This window comes from Otolemur garnettii, unplaced genomic scaffold (assembly GCF_000181295.1).
Source record: "Otolemur garnettii isolate 467f Iridium unplaced genomic scaffold, OtoGar3 scaffold00001, whole genome shotgun sequence".
Lineage (NCBI taxonomy): Eukaryota > Metazoa > Chordata > Mammalia > Primates > Galagidae > Otolemur > Otolemur garnettii.
Window position 1 is genome coordinate 24,352,859 of NW_003852396.1, and position 18,521 is coordinate 24,371,379.

Sequence of the window (18,521 nt, forward strand, 5' to 3'; positions counted from 1 at the left end):
AAAAAAAAAAAAAAAAAAGCTAGATACTTGTTCATTAATATGGTAGATCTAATTTATTAGCTCCCAAATATCTATGAACTTTTATAGTTTGTCCTAAATAGGCTCAGTGACTATTAATAAAACTAATTATGAAGATGTAATGAGTTATCAGTATATCCCAAAACGTAATTATAATTTATTAAAAATTTGGCAAGCATGGCTTGGCACCTATAGCTCAGCAGCTAAGGTGCCAGCCATATATATCAGGGCCAGCCACATACACCAGGGCTGGCGGGTTCAAACCCAGCCCAGACCTGCTAAACAACAAAGGCCACTACAACCAAGAACTAGCCAGGCATTGTGGCAGATGCCTGTAGTCCCAGCTACTTGGGAGGCTGAGGCATGAGAATTGCTTAAGCCCAAGAGTTTGAGGTTGCTGTGAGCTGTGATGTCACAGTACTCTACCAAGGGCAACGTAGTAAGGCTCTGTCTCAAAAAAAAAAATGGGGGGGGGAGGGCAGTGCCTATGGCTCAAGGAATAAAGTGCTGGCCCCATATACTAGAGGTGGCAGGTTCAAACCCAGCCCTGGCCAAAAACTGGAAAAAAAAAAATTTTTTTTTTTTGATAAGTAGAATTCATTTCAATGAGTTAAATATAGATTTCCAAATACCTATTTTTTTCCGACTTTTTATGTTAACTTATGGTGTACTGTGCACAAAGTGATGAATTATCCCAGTTTCATGGAGAATTGTCCAAGATGTACTGTTTTTCAGAGATGATGCAAATTGTGTTCTCTTGAGCTGTTTCTGTAAAGTCTGTTTTAATGATACTGAATTTGTATCTTTCCCTGTTGTTTCTAGCCCTCTGTTTTCTGTCTTTGGTTTAAACCCCAAGGGCCCAGAGGTTTTCTCCGATGTCTAATTCTTTGTGCCTTGAGCTCCTTCATGTTTGGGTGGCATGTCCATGAAAAAGCCATACTCCTAGCAATTCTCCCAATGAGGTAAGCAGATAGGTCAGTCATTTGGCATTTCTGGTATATTTCACAATAATCTTATTATTTTCTAATTGCTCTATCCCTTCTTGTCATGTTCATGGGGATTGGCAAAGGCAAAAATGTATAAGAACAGATTTCCATTAGGACAGGACAGGGATGCTTACCCATGAAGGTTGTGAGGTAGACACAGAGGCATGTATTGTTTCTGCATTTTTGATGAGGGGTACCATAGTGGGTCAAGTACCATGACACCAGGCTATTAGGCCTGTGTATTGAGTGGCAGCATGTTATGGAAAAAGTTGGGGCTTTGATGACATTCCATCTATGAAATTAAGGTCCATCATTCCTCGTTAAGTGTTGTTGGTCAAAGTAAGGATTGAGTCCATTCTGGAATAATACCTAACATTCATACTGCACTTCAATTTTTCCAGAACTATTTTTATTTTTTGTTCCTTCTTTTGAGCCTTACAAAAATCTTTAAGATAATTAAGATAAACAAGGTATTATTCCCTGTCTAGACATCTGCAGAAACTAGGGCTTCAGAGAGTTTGTGACTTGTCCAAAATCACACAGCTAGCAAGTAGCAAATTTAGACCTTAGTTCTGAATGTTATGATGTGGAACCTTGTGATCTTTTCACTGTGCTATGCTAAAAAGAAATACTTTTAATGTAATAGTGTCCACTTTTTGCATAATTAAAACCCATTTGATAAGTCATAGTAGAATTTTTTTCTTAATCTTGAGAAATCATTTAAGCTCTGAAAGAGCATTAAGCAAATTTTTCAGGTCAGTATATGGCTTATCTGGGTTCATTTAGCAACTTGGAGTTTCCAAGTTAAAAAGTAGACAAACAAAATTTTTGTTGTCTTTAGTCTGAATTCATACTGAACGCCAGCAGGTGCAGGGCACTGTTAGAAATGAAACTCCTAAGTCTTGCGTCTCTGACTGCCACCACTAGGCAGCTCCCAACCCCACATCATCTCTTCCTTTGGAGAAGGTAATTACTCAGGAAAGCAAGATTCTTTTTTGGATATTCCCTGATTCAGTTTGGTATACTGTATTGATTGCTTCAAGTTTCCTACTAAAAAATTAATATTCTCAACTTAATTGAACTTGTAGCAAAATCAGTATGTTATTTTATGCTTAAGCCAGTTCTAAAAGTAATAATAGATGCAGTTTATTTAAGCTATTTGCAAATATAACTATCAGTTGTTTTAAGAACTCATTATAAGAATTTTTATTTTTAGCCTTTTGTCTGTGGGAAAAGCGGGAGATGCTTCAGTTTTTCTGATTCTGACCACAACAGGACATTATTCACTTTTCCCCCTGCTCTTCACTGCACCAGGTAAACACCTTCTTTTTAGAAAGATATATTTGTTTACCACGCCCTTTTCATCAAGGAACTAGCGACTAATACTATCTGATTTAAACAACCTTAAGATCTCTCCTTCCAAGAGATTTTAGAGGAGAGATCCCATCTATTCTCTAATCTTCAATATCTATAGATGTCACAAAAATGGAAAGCTCAAAAGCATCATTAGCACTATACAGTTGTGTCAATGTGCTTATATGACTTTAAGTACCATAAACATTTCTCTTATCAGCTAAATTGTGTTTTTTTTTCCTGATTTTTTTAACAGAACTTCCCATTAAAATCTTACTCATGTTACTATTCAGCCTCTATAGTATTTCCTCATTGAAGACTCTATTCAGGTAATCCCAAAAAGTGTATTTAAAACTATATTTACATTTGTTAAATATTTGCTCCTAAATGGTCAGGTAAGCCTTTTAAAATTTGTTTTTAAGTTATAACAATAATACAGCAATTAGAAAAGATTAGTAGAAGGAGAAATTACCCATAATCCCATCACTGAGATAGAACAACATAGGTTGTGTCTTTAGTCTAGGGGAATATTTTAGAGGGAGTACACAAATTAAAACCTAAACTGAAAAATGGAACGTAAAATATGCATTATGAATAAAATATACATATAAATGCATATGGAAAAAACTAAAAGATGTAAAAAAATCTTGTTCTAGAATTATGGGTTGAATTTTTTTCTCTTCAAACTTTATGTAAGGTTACTATATAATTTTTTCTATGTATATTTTTTTCTATATAACTTTTAAAAGCTTCCTTATGGTTCAAATTTGATCCTGTCCATAAAAACTCTTATAATTAACCATGTTAAAACTGAGTTGTATTGGCTTGGTACCAGTAGCACAGTGGTTACAGCGCCAGCCACGTACACCAAGGGTGGGTGGGTGCAACAAAAAAATAGCCGGGCATTGTGGCGGATGCCTGTAGTCCAGCTATTTGGGAGGCTGAGGCAAGAGAATCGCTTATGCCCAAGAGTTTGAGGTTGCTGTGAGCTGTGACACCTCGGCACTCTACCGAGGGTAACATTCTAAGACTCTGTCTCAAAAAAAAAAAAAAACTGAGTTATAATCACATGTCCCACCAATTCCACTCCTGGGTACATGCCTAAAAGAATTTAAACCAGGGACTCAACAGATACTTGTGGACCAATATTCATTCCAGCATTACTTATAGTAGCCAAAAGATGAAAACAACTCATTAGTTCATCTACAGATGAATAGATAAATATGGTGTATACATACAATGGAATGTTGTTCAGTCAGAGAAACAATGAAGTTCTGATACGTGCTACATGAATGAACCTTGAAAACAGTAGGCTAAGTAAAAGAAGCTAGACACAAAAAGGCAAATACTGTGTAATTCTACTTATATGAAATTCCAGAATAGGCAGATTCACAGAGACAGAAGGTAGATTAGAGGTTGGGGGAGGAGGAGAAGGGGAGCTATTGCTAATGGTTTCAGAGTTTCTGTTTGGGATCATGAAAATATTTTGGAAGTGCATAGTAGTGATAGGTGCACATTATCAATGTACTTAATGCCACTGAATTGTGTACTAAAAAATGGTTGAAATAGCAAATTTTATATTTTACCAAAATAAATATTTTTAAAATCCTCAATTACATATCATTAATTATGTTTTTGGTTTTTGTTTTGTTTTGTTTTTGAGACAGAGTCTCAAGCTGTTGCCCTCAGTAGAATGCCAGGGCTTCACAGCTCACATCAACCTCTATTCTTGGGTTTAAGTGATTCTCTTGCCTCAGCCTCCCAAGTAGCTGAGACTACAGATACCTGCCACAATGCCCAGCTATTTTTGGTTGTAGTTGTCACTGTTGTTTGGCAGGCCTGGCCTGGATTTGAACCCACCAGCTGCAGTGTATGTGGCTGGCGCCCGAGCCCCTAAGCCCATTAGTCACGTTTTTACCCCAGTACCATACTATCTAGCTTCTTTCCATCTTCCAAAGGCAGAGCTGATTGGGTAAATTTAAACTGTTGAGATAATATAATGTCTTTATAATATAATATTAGTATCATTATCATTTTTTCTAAATGTGAAATTTAGTGCACTCTTATAATTCTGGCCTTGGCTATAATTCACATCAAGACAGTGCAGATGGGGAAGTTTTTTTTTTTTTTTTTTTTTTTTGAGACAGAGCCTCAAGCTGTCCCCCTGGGTAGAGTACCGTGGCATTACAGCTCACAGCAACCTCCAACTCCTGGGCTCAAGCGAGTCTCCTGCCTCTGCCTCCCAAGTAGCTGGGACCACAGGCGCCCGCCACAACGCCCGGCTATTTTTTGGTTGCAGCCGTCATTGTTGTTTGGCGGAGCCGGGCTGGGGATTCGAACCCGCCACCTTAGGTGTACGTGGCTGGCGCCTTAGCCGGTTGAGCTATAGGAGCCGAGCCCAGATGGGGAAGTTTTAGCTGGGAAATGTTTGCTAAATTAGGATGACTCATCCAAAATCACATTTTTTGTCTCCTTTTTTCTTCAGAAAAGAAAAACATCTTTTTAATTGGATAGAAACTTTCTACCTCCTTGGCCTAGGGCCTCTAGAAGTCTGCTGTGAATTTGTATTCCCTTTCACCTCCTGGAAGCTGAAGTACCCCTTCATCCCTTTGTTACTGACCTCAGTGTATTGTGCAGTGGGCATCACATATGCTTGGTTCAAACTGTATGTTTCAGTATTGACTGACCCTCCTGTCAGCAAGACAAAGAAGCAATGAATAAAGGAACTGCTTGGATGTATGCCCGGCAATTATTTCATGGGAAATTAATCAGAACTTGAAGAAAGTTGCCGGTGGCATGAGCAATTCATTTCATTTGATCTGTTTGGAGAACCATTTCTTCCAAATTTGGCCTTGCCCAGCCTAGCAACCCGATTGTCACCATGGTGAGAAGCCACTTGCCTTCCATAAGCAGTAAAACACATCTGAAAAAAATCTTGTCTTTCCCTGTTAAAATTGCTGGAGATCATGAAGACTGCTGTGATTGCTCAAGCTAAACAGGGGTTCTAATTAACAGCATGATTATTTGTAGCCTTTGTTAACCATTGTCAGGATATAAAAATTAATTAGAATTCTTTGCTAAGGGAAATATAAATAAAATGCCATTTTGTATTTCTGCACAAAAAATGTTTGGATCATTACCAGCTCCTACATTTTCCTGTTGGCGCACACACAAGCAGATGGTGTACTGTGCCCATTCTGTACACCTTGTTCCAGGAGATTTTTTTTCATTGAAATTATACAATGACAATTCTCACAAAGCCAAGGGGAGTGTTTAATGGACTGGTTTGGCCAGGTAGCAGAGACTACAAACCAGAGCTACTCTTACATTGAGTTAAGGACATCTTGTACAGCTATTTAGTCTAACAGCCAGCACTGCAGTTTTGATAAGGCTGCCACTTAAACCTTAAGGCACTAAAGTGGTTTTTGCAGTCTGATCTTGTCCTCTCTCTTTCTTAAGAGTACTTCATGTTCCCTCTTTATTCAGGACCTCAATTTGCCTAATATCTGCCGCACATTCAAATTCAGCCAACATTTATCTAGTCAGCACTAGAAACTTTCACCATTGTATTTACCCATTACCCCCTAAGAAGATCAGAGAGAATCCAAGGTCAGTGGCATCCTGGGATAGAATCCAGCTATGCCGTCTCTTAAATCCACTCTATTTTCCCAGACTTCTTTTGAGACTGCTATTGCAGAGATAAAGATGGGGATTTTGCCAAAGTGGGAGGGAAGCACAGTCCCTCTAGCCCATTTTCCTCCTCACAGTCTCCCTGGCCCCCTGAGTTCCGGCTGTCCTAACAACTTAGAATTCCCAGTGTGCCACGCTACTTTGTACATCTACTTCTTTCATTCATGCTGCTCTGTCTCCTCTGCTGACTTTTCCACTCTGTCATAGAATTAGACAAATGGCTATCATGTCTACGAATATAAAGGTAGCATGGCGTAGTGATTAAAAGTAGTGGCCCTGGAGTTCTGCAGCCTGGCTATAAATTCTGTCTCCATCCTTTATGTTTTTAATCTATAGACATGTTGTTTAATCATCCCTTGCTTCAATGTCCTCATCGCAGAAGAGCACTCAACAGACTTACTTTTCATAGTTTTCCTAACAAAGAACAGATAACTGATTAAGCTGGGTAAGGGTGTTCACCTTTAAAGCAGCCCATCCCATACATGCAGGTTTTTGTTAGGGTATGTTTAATGCTGAATTAATATTTTTCCTCCTTTGGTTTTCACCTATTGGTTTCTGGAACAGTACATAATGAGCTTCTATTCACACCTAAATGACAGCCCTTCAAGTGACACAAAGGGAAAAAACCCTATATTGTGTCCCTCTCTGTTTAGTGCCTCGTATGTGCCAAGTACTATACTAGACATCTTTTAGTCTTTAATAACACTGCAAATTCATTATCACTTCAGAAAAATATTTACTGTATTCCTGTTGAGCATTATGCACTGTGCTAGGTGCTGGAGATCAAAAAATGGGCAAGAAAAAGATATTCCTGCCCATAAGGAACTTACATTCTAGTCACTAGAGTATCCTAAGAAGCAGGAGAAGTGGTACAAGTTGAAGCTGGAGGAGTACGCAGGGCCCAAATCATGCAGGCAAGATAGATGGTATGATCTTATTTAATGTAATCACAGAAGTAACATCCTTTCACTTTTGCCACATTCTACTGGGCATGAGCACCAGGAGGCAGAGATTACTGGGGGCATCTTAGATTCTGTCCATTATAGTATGCTTTGTATAGATAGACCCCTTCAACAAGTGGCCTCCTAATGGACATTTGTTTCCAGTTTCTGCCAGTACAAATAATGAAATCACTACAGTAGAACCTCCACAGTTGACCACCTCCCTACATTGACCACCTCCTTAAGCTGACCTAATTTTCATGGACCAGACATGCACCACATGTAGGTATCAGGACAATAGGCCTAGTTCCTTATGTTGAACACCTCTGTATGTTGACCAGTTTGTTACAGGCCCTTGGGGGTTCAACTTACAGAGGTTCTACTGTATTTCATTCTACATATGTACTAGGATCGCACATGATATAAAGTTAAATTTCTAGAAGGACAATTTCTATGTTGAAGGCTATGTGCAAGTTATAATTTTGATAGATGTTACCAGACTGTAGAAGCTGCATCAGTTTATGTTCCATTGGCAATGTATTAATATGAGGATGCCACTTTCTCCACGCTCTTGCCAAGTTACTTTGTCATCAGTCTTTTAGATCTTTGCCAGTGATATCTAAGCATATTTTTATCTGCATACCTCTTACATGAGAGGTTAATCTTTTCATATATTTAAGAGCTATATACATATATGATAGAGTCTCAAGCTATCGCCCCGGGTAGAGTCCCATGGCATCACAGCTCACAGCAACCTCAAACTCTTGGGCTTTAGCGATTCTCTTGCCTCAGCCTCCCAAGTAGCTGGGAATACAAGCACCCGCCACAATGCCTGGCTGTTTTTTGGTTGTAGTTGTCATTGTTTCGGCGGGCCAGGGCTGGATTCGAACCCGCCAGCTCCAGTGTACGTGGCTGGCACCCTAGCCACTTGAGCTACAGGTGCTGAGCCAAGCCATTTATATTTTCTCTTCTGAAAACTGAGTTGATATTCTTTGCCACTTTTTCTATCAGATTTTTTTATCAAATTGACTTGCAGTCTAGTGTGTGTGACAATTTAAGTTTAAGAACTCATCCTAGAAAAAGAGCTACATACCTCATTGCTGAATATCACTATAGTCACCTTTGAAGTACTCCCCTTGGGAAGCTACACACTGTTGCCAGCACCTAGTCTACTTTTCAAAGCATTTTGGAACTCTTTCTGGAATGGTCATCAAAGCTGTTGTATTATGGTTGATATGCTGAATGTCATCAAAATGTCTTCCTTTCTATATTTCCTTTATCTTTGGGTAAAGAAAAAAGTCACTCAGGTGAGTAGGGAGGGAATTTCAATACAGTTATTGTTTACTGGCTATAAACTCCCTCACAGTGCCTTTTGTGGTACATTGTTGTAATGCAAGAGCCATGAGTTGTTGGCCAAGCTTTTCAGTTAAGATTTTCCTGTTTCTCTTGTTGATGTTTACTTGGTCTGCCATGCTTCTCATAATCAGCCAATGATTTTGACACAATTCAACAAATATTTGCAATGCTTGTGTCAGTTATGTTACTAGGTGCCCTGACCTCTCTCCATCAGGGACACTTTCTCTCCCTCAGAAAAATTCAATCCATTTGTGCACCGGTAATTGTTGATCTATTATTTTCAGATTAGTGCTGAGTACCTGGGATGCTTGCTTTTCTATTCTTGAAATACTCAAAAGAATTTTCTCCAAATTGGCCAGGTAAATACAAAAGATGCCACAATGCCCAGCTATTTTTAGAGATGGTTGGTCTCAAACTCCTTAGTTCAGGTGACCCGTTCACCTTGGTCTCTGTAAAATTATTTTTTAAAAGTACTTGATTATACACATGAAATTCATCATAATGGTTGTCTCCAGAGATGAAAGGTAAGGAGACATTGGCAGGCACCTGTACTCCCAGCTATTGGGGAGGCTGAGGCAAGAGAATCGCTTGAGCCCAGGAATTTGAGATCGCTGTGAGCTGTGACGCCATGACACTCTACCAAGGGTAACAAAGTGAGACTCTGTCTCAAAAAATTAATTAAAAATAGGGGGAACTAAAATTATTACAAAATGTAAAATGTTGTTAATTCTAGGTAGTAGACTATGTTTGTCATATTGTTCTTTGTAAATTTTTTGTATTGTTTCTTTGTTTTTTTGAAACAGAGTCTAACTCTGTTGCCCTGGGTTTGAGTGCCACGGCATCATCATAACTCATAGCAACCTCACACTCTTGGGCTCTAGCAATCTTCATACCTCAGCTTCCAGGTAGCTGGGACTACAGGCAGCTGCCACAAAACCTGGCTAATTTAGTAGAGACGGGTTTTACTCTTGCTCAGGCTGATCTTAAACTCTTCAGCTCAAGCAATCTGCCCATCCTGGCCTCCCAGAGAGCTAGGATTACAGGTTTGAGCCATGGAGACTGGCCATTTACAGCCAGTTTTTACATTAAAAAAACGGAGGAGGCTCGGTGCCTGTGGCTCAAGTGGCTAAGGCGCCAGCCACTTACACCCAAGATGGCGGGTTCGAATCCAGCCCGCCGCCAAACGACAATGACGACTGCAACCAAAAAATAGCCAGGTGTTGTGGCGGGCGCCTGTGGTCCCAGCTACTCGGGAGGCTGAGGCAGGAGACTCACTTCAGCTCAGGAGTTGGAGGTTGCTGTGAGCTGTGATGCCATGGCACTCTACCCAGGCGGACAGCAGGAGGCTCCTGTCTCCAAAAAAAACAGGAAAAGTCAGAGTAATATTTTTAGGTCTTATGGCTGGCTTTGGGGAAAGGGTTCCAGTTACTCTGATCTTCCTCGGGGAAGAGAGATTCTAGTTTCCATGTCCAGTTTCTGGGATAAAGGGATTGGGAGCTGGGAGGGCAAGAAAAGGTCAGGAAAAACCTTCCCTTCCAAGGCTTTCATTTGGAGGTATTGTTTTCTGAGTCCCAACGTTACACTTAGCGGGTATTTATTATTCTTACGTTTAGGAAATCAGTGTCTTTGATGCATATACTTTTCCATAAACTTATGGTTTAGCCAGCATTTGCCCGGCTAAAATGTTGATCTCACTAATGAATGGACTCAACAGCAAGATATTTTAGCTCAGTATAAGGAAGGGATTTCTAAACAGAGCTGTTCAAAGATAGAAGCTTCCTGTTGTTATAGGTGAGTAGAAACTGGACGATTGGTTGGCAGAATGTTATAAATTTCTTCTTTCCTTCATTCCTCAAACCTTTAGGGAACACCTCCTCCCTCAGTCATGAGTAAGGAAGGACCTGAAAAGACTCAGAGCTGAAACACTTTAGAGGGCTGCCTCCAAATCTGAATCCCTAGAGCGAGGCTAAAAGATCCAGTCCTGGGCTTCTCTGAATCTGCGTTTTTGACTGGACCTTAATTTTAGGCTTAGGATGATGTGTCTGTGCAAATGAACGACTGGAAACCCAGAAAATGAAAATTAGTTTTTACAGAATCTCAGTAAATTATGTTTCTCAAAACTACCCATCATACCCATTTGTGGATGTTGGATGCAAAGATAAATCTTTGCTGAAAGGGTATTCAGGGGCCGGGGAGGAGAGGGAATTCTGTGTGAGGTAGTAGTGTAAAAATAAATAATGTCTCCTACTTTAGCACGTTTGACATACTTCTGACTCCGCGGCGTCGAGTCTCTGAATCGCCCTCCACCTGAAGCAGCAGAACCTGCGCGCGCAAGGGGTGCCATTTAGTAGCCCGGAACCTCTTACGCGGGGTTCCGGCGGCAGCACACAGCCGGAAGCGTTTGCGCGCTGCACGGTCCTGCCCCGCGTCCTTCAGCCCTGCGCTCGGAGGAGAAAGCTCGCTGCTTAGGCCCAGGCGGTGTTCGTGGTCGTTTTCTTTGTGGTTGGAGGTCTGAGGCCAGACCTCAACTGGAAACGGCATCACTATGATGAGCGGACGGCCGGGCCGAGTGCCCTTAAAGTTCCTGCCAGATGAGGCCCGGAACCTGCCCCCACCCAAGCTGACCGACCCGCGGCTCCTCTACATCGGCTTCATGGGCTACTGCTCAGGCCTGATGGATAACGCGCTCCGGCGGAGACCGTTGTTGTCGGCAGGTGAGGGCTGCTCGGGTGGGATTGGCTGGGGGAGGGGGTTGCAGAGCTGCGGACTAACCCGCCCAAGGCTCGGTTCAGGTGCTCAGGTTATCTGTGCCTTTTCGCCCAGCGGGATCCAACTTGCCTCCCGGGGCCCTGCGCTCCCTTTAGCTAGTAAGAATCAGAAAGCCAAAGTACCATGGCACTTCAAGAAACTGAGGTGTAGTGAAGCAGGGACTTACCTGTGAACCTACAGGGAGCCTGTGAAGGATCTGGAACTGCTCCTCTCTTCAGTTAATGTTGCACTGTGTGGAAAAATAAGCCATGACTCCATCCCTTGCACTCGTACTCTATCTGCATGATACTACGTATCTGGCCCTCAAAATACGCTGGGAGCCCCAGTGCAGTGGCTCATGCCTGTAATCCTAGCATTTCGGGAGTCTGAGGCTGGTGCATTGCTTGAGCTTAGGAGCTGGAGACCAGCCTGAGCAGGAGTGAGACCCTGTCTCTACTAAAAATAGGAAAAACTAGCTGGGCGTCGTGGCAGGTGCCTTGTAGTCCCAGCTACTTGGGAGTCTGAGGCAAGAGAATCCCTGAGTCTAAGAGTTTGAGGTTGCTGTGAGCTATGACGTTACTGCACTCTTCCTAAGGTGACAGAGATTCTTGTCTCAAAAAAACAAAACATTCTATGGAGGGAGATGTTATCCACAAATAAGGAACCAGGCTAAGAGTGGTTACAGCAGTTTACCCGAGGTCATATGGCTAGAGGAGAGGAACTTTAGAAGAGGTATCTTTGAACTTCGTTTTGATTATCAAGTAGACCTGAGAGCTTTTTAGGCCCAGGGGCTAGTGGGAGCAAATGGAGGAAAGGGCCTCTGAATATGGGGCGTTAGATGATTGAGCAAGTCGACTGGGTTAGAGGAATACGGCTTTTATGGAGATTTAGGTACATCATGGTAGTGTATTTTCAGGCAGCCAGGAACCTTATAAGCTTTTGAGACCTGGGAGAATGCAGCGTTCAGACCTATATTTTAAAAGGACAGCTTTGTCAGCAGTATGAAAAATCGGTTGGCGCCAAGGAGCAGTTCGGAAGAAATGATGAGGCAACCATGCAGTGGTTCAGGGAACTAGGAATCATCTCACTTGTACTCTTTACCCTTCTTCCAGCTGTATGTCATGCATGGAGGTCAACTCCCAGCTTATTAAATCCCAGCATTTTCAGGGCTCAAATTGTACTGAAGTCCCATCTCTCTTGGATGTGACCTCTCAAGATGGAAAGGAGTGGTATTTGTCCATTTCTACCTCTGGGAACATGAGGTTTTCTCCCTTTTCATCACCACTCCATTTGCCCAAGCCTGTCACTTGGTGTAATGAAGAGCTTTGAAATTAAACAGCATTGCTTCACTGCTTCCCAGTTATATCCCTTGGTGTAAGCAAGTTACAAGGTCAGGCTGATCAGAGCCAAAGTTTCCTAATCTATAAAATGAAAAATTATTTATTTATTTTTTTTTAATTTTTTGAGTCAGAGTCTTAACTTTGTCACCCTCAGTAAAGTGCCATAGCATCATAGCTCACAGCAACCTCAAACTCTTGGGCTCAAGCAATTGTCTTGCCTTAGCCTCCCAAGTAGCTGGGACTACAGGTGCCTGCCACAATACCCAGCTGTTTTTAGAGATGGGATCTCACTCTTGCTCAGGCTGGTCTCAAACTCCTGAGCTCAGGCAATCCACCTATCTCAGCCTCCTAGAGGCGGTGTGCGCCACTGTTTCTGGCCATATAAAATGAAAATAATTTTTGCGTGTTTGTTATGAGAATTGAGATTCTGTAGTTATAGTTAAGATGCCTGAAACATGGAAGGTGCTGGACAAAGTTTCCTTGGACTTCTTCTTTGTGCCAAGCACTGTGTGGTGTAAGGAACCACTGTGGGCATGTGGTATAAGGAACACTTCCCTAAACAGCTCATAGTTGATTCAGGGGGACAAACTGGTGCTGGTATGAGAGATATATTTTGATAGAGGTCGGTGAACAGAGCATACATTGAGAGCACCAAAAAGGTACAGATGGAGGGAGAGTGCTCCAGAGGAGGTAAAGATTGGCTGAAATAGGAAGTATGTACCACTTAATCTTACCTCATTATTTCAGTTTAGTAGTATGAGCCGTTCTGGGTGCCTGAATAGTATTGTATTTAAGAAAATATGCTTTTGGGTTTGACACCCCCTCACCCTACTGGCCCTTTGAGGCTGGAGAAGTTCCCTCTCTCTGTGAGATGAAATATGTATATAAAGTACTTAGTGCAGGATTAGGGGCCAGAGTTCCTGAGTTCCCTGAGATTCCTTAACTTACTTTGGAAAATTTAGTTCCTGAGGACTTTATTGAACTGGTTATCCTCAGCAGCATTTATTGAATACACATTGTATTTGTCTAGCCTATTACTGACATATATAGTAAATGCTCAATAAGTACTTATTGAGGCTCGGCGCCTGTGGCTCAAGCGGCTAAGGCGCCAGCCACATACACCTAAGGTGGCAGGTTCGAATTCCCAGCCCGGGCCCACCCAACAACAATGATGGCTGCAACCAAAAAAATGGCCAGGCGTTGTGGCGGGCGCCTGTAGTCCCAGCTGCTTGGGAGGCTGAGGCAGGAGACTCGCTTGAGCCCAGGAGTTGGAGGTTGCTGTGAGCGTGATGCCATGGCACTCTACCCAGGGGGATAGCTTGAGGCTCCGTCTCAAAAAAAAAAAGTACTTATTGAATGCATATGTGTAGCTTACAAGGAATATAAAACATGGTCCCAGTGCTCCAAAAGACCAGCTGGACTTATCCATTACAAAGATAAGTTTATGTACATAGAGGAATGGGTGTGACACATACATGACATTTCTAATAGAGTTAGGGTACATGTGGTATTTTGAGACATGCATATAATGTATAATAACTGAGCCAGGGCAATTTGGTCATCCATCACTCCAAACAGTTTTTCCTCCCACCACTTTGTTGCTGATTACCACTTAACCTCCCCTAAATTTAAGAGTTAATTGGTAATCAAAGTATAGTCCACAAAATTAAATATTTGTTAACATGAGTGTCTGGACTAGACATACACGTCATCAGCACATGGATAGTAGATAAAACTATAGGAATAAATGAGTTCTCCAAAAGAATATGTGTAGGATAAGAAAAGAAGAGGACTAGGGATGGAATTCTGGGGCAAAGCTACAAAATCAAACCTGTAGTAGGCCTTTTGGAAAAACCATTTCCATATATAAAGTTCACACCTTTGGATCTCCCTATCATACGTTCCCTTTTGGTTTTCCCTAGATTATGTGATTTGGTTTTCCTGGTGTCATTATAATAGATTTTTGAGGGTTTTTTTTTTTTTTTTTTTTTTGAGACACAATAGAATGTCATGCCCTCGGTAGAATGCCATGATGTAATAGCTCACAGCAACCTCAAACTCTCAGGCTCAGGTGGTCCTCTTGCCTCAGCCTCCCCAGTAGCTAGGACTACAGGCGCCTGCCTCAATGGCCCAGCTATTTTTTAGAGACAGGGTCTCACTCTTGCTCAGGTTAATCTCAAACTGGTAAGCTCAAGCAATTCACCTGCCCCAGCTACAAATTGCTTTTAGAACATTTGTAGAGGACTTTACATTTGTCTCATTACATTCTGAACAGGTCCTAGAATATAAGTTAGTTCAAGTCTAAAGTTAACCTATTGAAAAAGAAAAAAGGTTTTTTTTTTTCCTGTTCTTAGTCTAGGATTCATGGTTTTGTACTTAACTACCTTTTTCCATGAAGCATTTTATAAAACTTGAATTTTTAATTGAATTGATAATTGTGTTTGCAGATAATTATGTTTGCTTTTTTTAATTGCCTGATTTCTTTGAGAAGAAGCAGATGTCTCAGGGTCAAAGATCAGGGCTATTTATTTAGAACAGGAGTATATTAATATAGATGCTTTTTTTTTTTTTTAAAGAAAAATACCGGCTCGGCGCCTGTGGCTCAAGCGGCTAAGGCGCCAGCCACATACACCTAAGGTGGCGGGTTCGAATCCCCAGCCTGGACCCGCCAAACAACAATGACGGCTGCAACCAAAAAATAGCCGGGCGTTGTGGCGGGCGCCTGTGGTCCCAGCTACTTGGGAGGCGGAGGCAGGAGACTCGCTTGAGCCCAGGAGTTGGAGGTTGCTGTGAGCTGTAATGCCATGGCACTCTACCCAGGGGGACAGCTTGAGGCTCTGTCTCAAAAAAAAAAGAAAAATACCATACCTGTACATTATATATCTGAAGCATAAAAATATAATTCTTAATACACATTGACTGATTTTTGCTCTCTTTGGAATTTGTCATTTGAATTTCAGGTTTGCATCGCCAGCTGTTATATGTTACGTCCTTTGTTTTTATTGGATATTATCTTTTAAAACGTCAAGACTATATGTATGCTATAAGAGACCATGATATGTTAGCATACATAAAATCACATCCGGAGGATTTCCCTGAAGAAGGTATTTCAAATTGTAGAAAACTTTTTTTCTCTCTGTATCATCTTCCCTAGTTAATCTTATTCATATGTATGAATAAGATTCAGGTACTTTCTGTATTCCATTGATTCCTACATTTTTGTCTGTAGACCAAAATTCTCTTGACTTTTTCTAATTTCTGGCTAAGTACCTCTGTGTCCCTTGGACAGCAATAAAATTTAAGCCTCTCTGCCTTCCCCAAATCACCAGCTCCTCTGTGTTGTACTTCAGGAAATGGCACTACTGTCTACCTGGAGAATATCTTCTAGTCCAGCGGTTCTCAACCTGTGGGTCATGACCCACAGGAACTATATTAAAGGGCCACAGCATTAGGAAAGTTGAGAACCACTGTTCTAGTCTTTCTGTTTTACTTCCCATTTGTTGTCCAGTCTTATCAGTTCTACTTTCTAAATATTTCTCAACTTTGAACCATCTTCTCTCTCCCTCTACTACACCGGTTTAGAGCCTGATAATGTCTTGCTTGAATTGATAGACTTCCCTCTAAGTCACCTCTCCCTTTGATCTTATTTTTGCTGACAGCAAAACTGATCACACTTCCCTATTTAAAATAGCTATCCATCACCGATAGGATAAAATCCAGACTCTAAGATGGCTCATTTACCTAGGCCTATCTAATTGCCTGTCCTTCTTTTGGAAACACTTTGCCCATGTCTTTTATCCACATTATATACACGTCTGTGTTCCTCATTGGACTATAGCTTCCTCTTTGTTTCCCTAACCTCTGGCACAGAGCCTGCACGTAGGAGGCACTTAAAATAATAGCTGAACTGCACAGAACTCTTGCTCATCTCCTATCACTCATCCTTGCCTCATGAAGTGCTTTGTCCTGAGTCTGTCCTGTATCACTCTGTACATGATGTACCTTCTTCCTCCTCTTATCTGTTTCCACCTCATCCACCCTATAAATTTCTCCTCAAGATTCATCATCTCAATGAGGCCTTCACCTCAGCACTTATTATCTCTGTTCAACTATGAATATAATTCGTGCTTGTACACATTTTACATATATATACAACACAGATTTGCACATATATAAGCTCTTTGTAGGATGGAAGTCTAATTTAGATAATTTTTTTTGTCTCCTCACAGCCTATAGACTGTTTGGCACAGAAATCTTTATTAAATATGTGATTGAATAAATGAATGTAGGAAAATCTTGAACTTGTAAATATATAAATGGATTTAAAATAGAGTTTTCTAGTTACGTAAAATGTGTAATATAAAGCATTCAAGTTTCATTAGACTGAATGATCCCTGAGGTCCTACTTCTAAAATTTTACTGCTCTATTCAGTATTCCCATGGCCTCAGTCAGATATGTGATGTGGATTAAAGAGAGCTTTTTTGCCAACAAAGAGCACAAAAGCAAGCACAAAGCCATGAATAGTGGATGTATCAGGAATGGGAAATACTCAGAACCATTGGCTGTTAGAATTGGAAATAATCTCAGAGATATTGATTCCCAGGAGTGAGACCCAGTGGCTAAGCAGTCTTTAGTCCCAGACCTCTGGCTCTTTGCTTAGAGCCAGGGTGGGGAACCTGCAGTCTCAAGGCCACATGTGGCCCTTCAGATACCCAAATGCAACCCCTTGACCAAATTAAAACTTTATAGAACAAATGCTTTTTATTTTTTCTTTTATTTTGAGACAGGTCTCACTGTTGCCCCAAGTTAGAGTAGTATGGTGTTAGCCTAGTTCACAGCAATCTCAGAACATACTCCAGAGTTCAAATGATCCTCCTGCCTCAGCCTCCCAAATAGCTGGGATTATAGGCTCTTAACACACATAAAGGATTTGTTCAGTCAAAAAGCCACACTCAAAGATCCAGAAGGCCACATGTGGATTTTTCATTATTTCCCTATATTAGCAAGTGTGTGTATAGCTACGGGCTCATTCTGTCTCTGAACAGCAGATTACTGGCAGTTATGCCAACAGCCTCATGCACTGACAGTGGGAGCATGGAGAGCCTGACAAGATCAGCTGCTAGCCTCTCCTAGCTGACCTGTGTCCCTCCCTGTTTTATTCTTCCTTTACCCCTTCAGGCAAGATAACCCTGGCAGCACCTTGTACCTCCTGGCGGCCATCTAGATGTCACCATAGATTCCTCCAAAGTTATTCTTTTGATGAAATATATCTCAATGATTGCCAAGCCATAGCAGAGGAAAAGAAAATAAAGAATTTCTTAGGGGTTTATTTTAGACTATTTGGGCTGCTGTAACAAATTATAAGTTTATAACTCTATAAGTTACAAACAGTAGAAATTTATTGCTTATTGTTGTGGATGCTGGGAAGTCCAAGATCAAGATGTCAGTAGATTGAGCATGTGCTCAGGGCCCACTCTGCTTCATAGGTAGTACCTTGCTGCTGTGTCCTCACACAGTAGAAGGGGCAAACAAGGTCCCTTGAGCTTCTATAAGTGCATTAATTCTATTCATGAGGGCTGGACCTTCATGACCTAATCGCTTCCCCAAATCCCCATCTCTTAATATCATTTGTGTTGGGAATTAGGTTTCAGTATATGAATTCTGGGGTCACAAACATTCAGACCATAGCAGAGTTTCTATCAATAAGATTATTGGGTATTGACTTAACTTTAGGAAATATAATTTTTAAAACATAATCTTAAAATCTTTTGTGATCTTTCTTTTTTATAGAGAAAAAAACTTATGGTGAAATTTTGGAAAAATTCTATCCAGTACGTTGAAGTCTTCAGAATGGTTGCTCCGGTTTCACTTATTACATTATTTCTGAATAGTTTTTTTTTTTTTTTTTATGGAACATGTTTCCATGACAGCCGAAGTTTATGTTGATCTGTGTTAACACCTTATAATTAAAATAATTAACATATGTGCTCTGGCTCCTTCTTTTATTGTTGTTGTTAAGAAAAATAGTTCAGGCTCGGCGCCTGTGGCTCAAGCGGCTAAGGCGCCAGCCACATACACCTAAGGTGGC

The 18,521-nt window shown here is 41.1% G+C and overlaps 2 protein-coding genes across 3 annotated transcripts in view; both read left to right on the forward strand.

The window, feature by feature from the left end:
* The window catches only part of ALG8 (ALG8, alpha-1,3-glucosyltransferase), a 33,404-nt gene extending 28,315 nt beyond the window's left edge, over positions 1-5,089 (forward strand). Inside the window, exons 10-13 of one of the 2 annotated variants that reach the window (XM_003780867.3) lie at positions 841-980; positions 2,221-2,318; positions 2,614-2,686; positions 4,843-5,089. In XM_003780867.3, the coding sequence (XP_003780915.1) occupies positions 841-980; positions 2,221-2,318; positions 2,614-2,686; positions 4,843-5,074 (543 nt within the window). In that variant the 3' untranslated portion in view covers positions 5,075-5,089. The remainder of the gene's footprint in view (positions 1-840; positions 981-2,220; positions 2,319-2,613; positions 2,687-4,842) is intronic. The other variant, XM_023511892.1, reaches the window with a different exon arrangement.
* A 5,672-nt stretch (positions 5,090-10,761) lies between these two features.
* NDUFC2 (NADH:ubiquinone oxidoreductase subunit C2) lies at positions 10,762-18,419 on the forward strand. Its single transcript, XM_003780868.3, has 3 exons — positions 10,762-11,058; positions 15,393-15,536; positions 18,224-18,419. Exons 1-3 carry the CDS (start codon positions 10,890-10,892, stop codon positions 18,271-18,273), a joined length of 363 nt encoding a protein of 120 aa, XP_003780916.2. The 5' UTR covers positions 10,762-10,889; the 3' UTR covers positions 18,274-18,419.
* The last annotated feature ends 102 nt before the right edge of the window (positions 18,420-18,521 follow it).

Excerpts from the sequence above, each read along its gene's own strand:
- NDUFC2 (XM_003780868.3), top strand. The coding sequence starts at position 10,890 with ATGATGAGCGGACGGCCGGGCCGAGTGCCCTTAAAGTTCCTGCCAGAT. Across the intron at positions 11,059-15,392 it reads GAGACCGTTGTTGTCGGCAG|GTTTGCATCGCCAGCTGTTA; the intron begins GTGAGGGCTGCT and ends TTTGAATTTCAG. Across the intron at positions 15,537-18,223 it reads GGAGGATTTCCCTGAAGAAG|AGAAAAAAACTTATGGTGAA; the intron begins GTATTTCAAATT and ends TCTTTTTTATAG.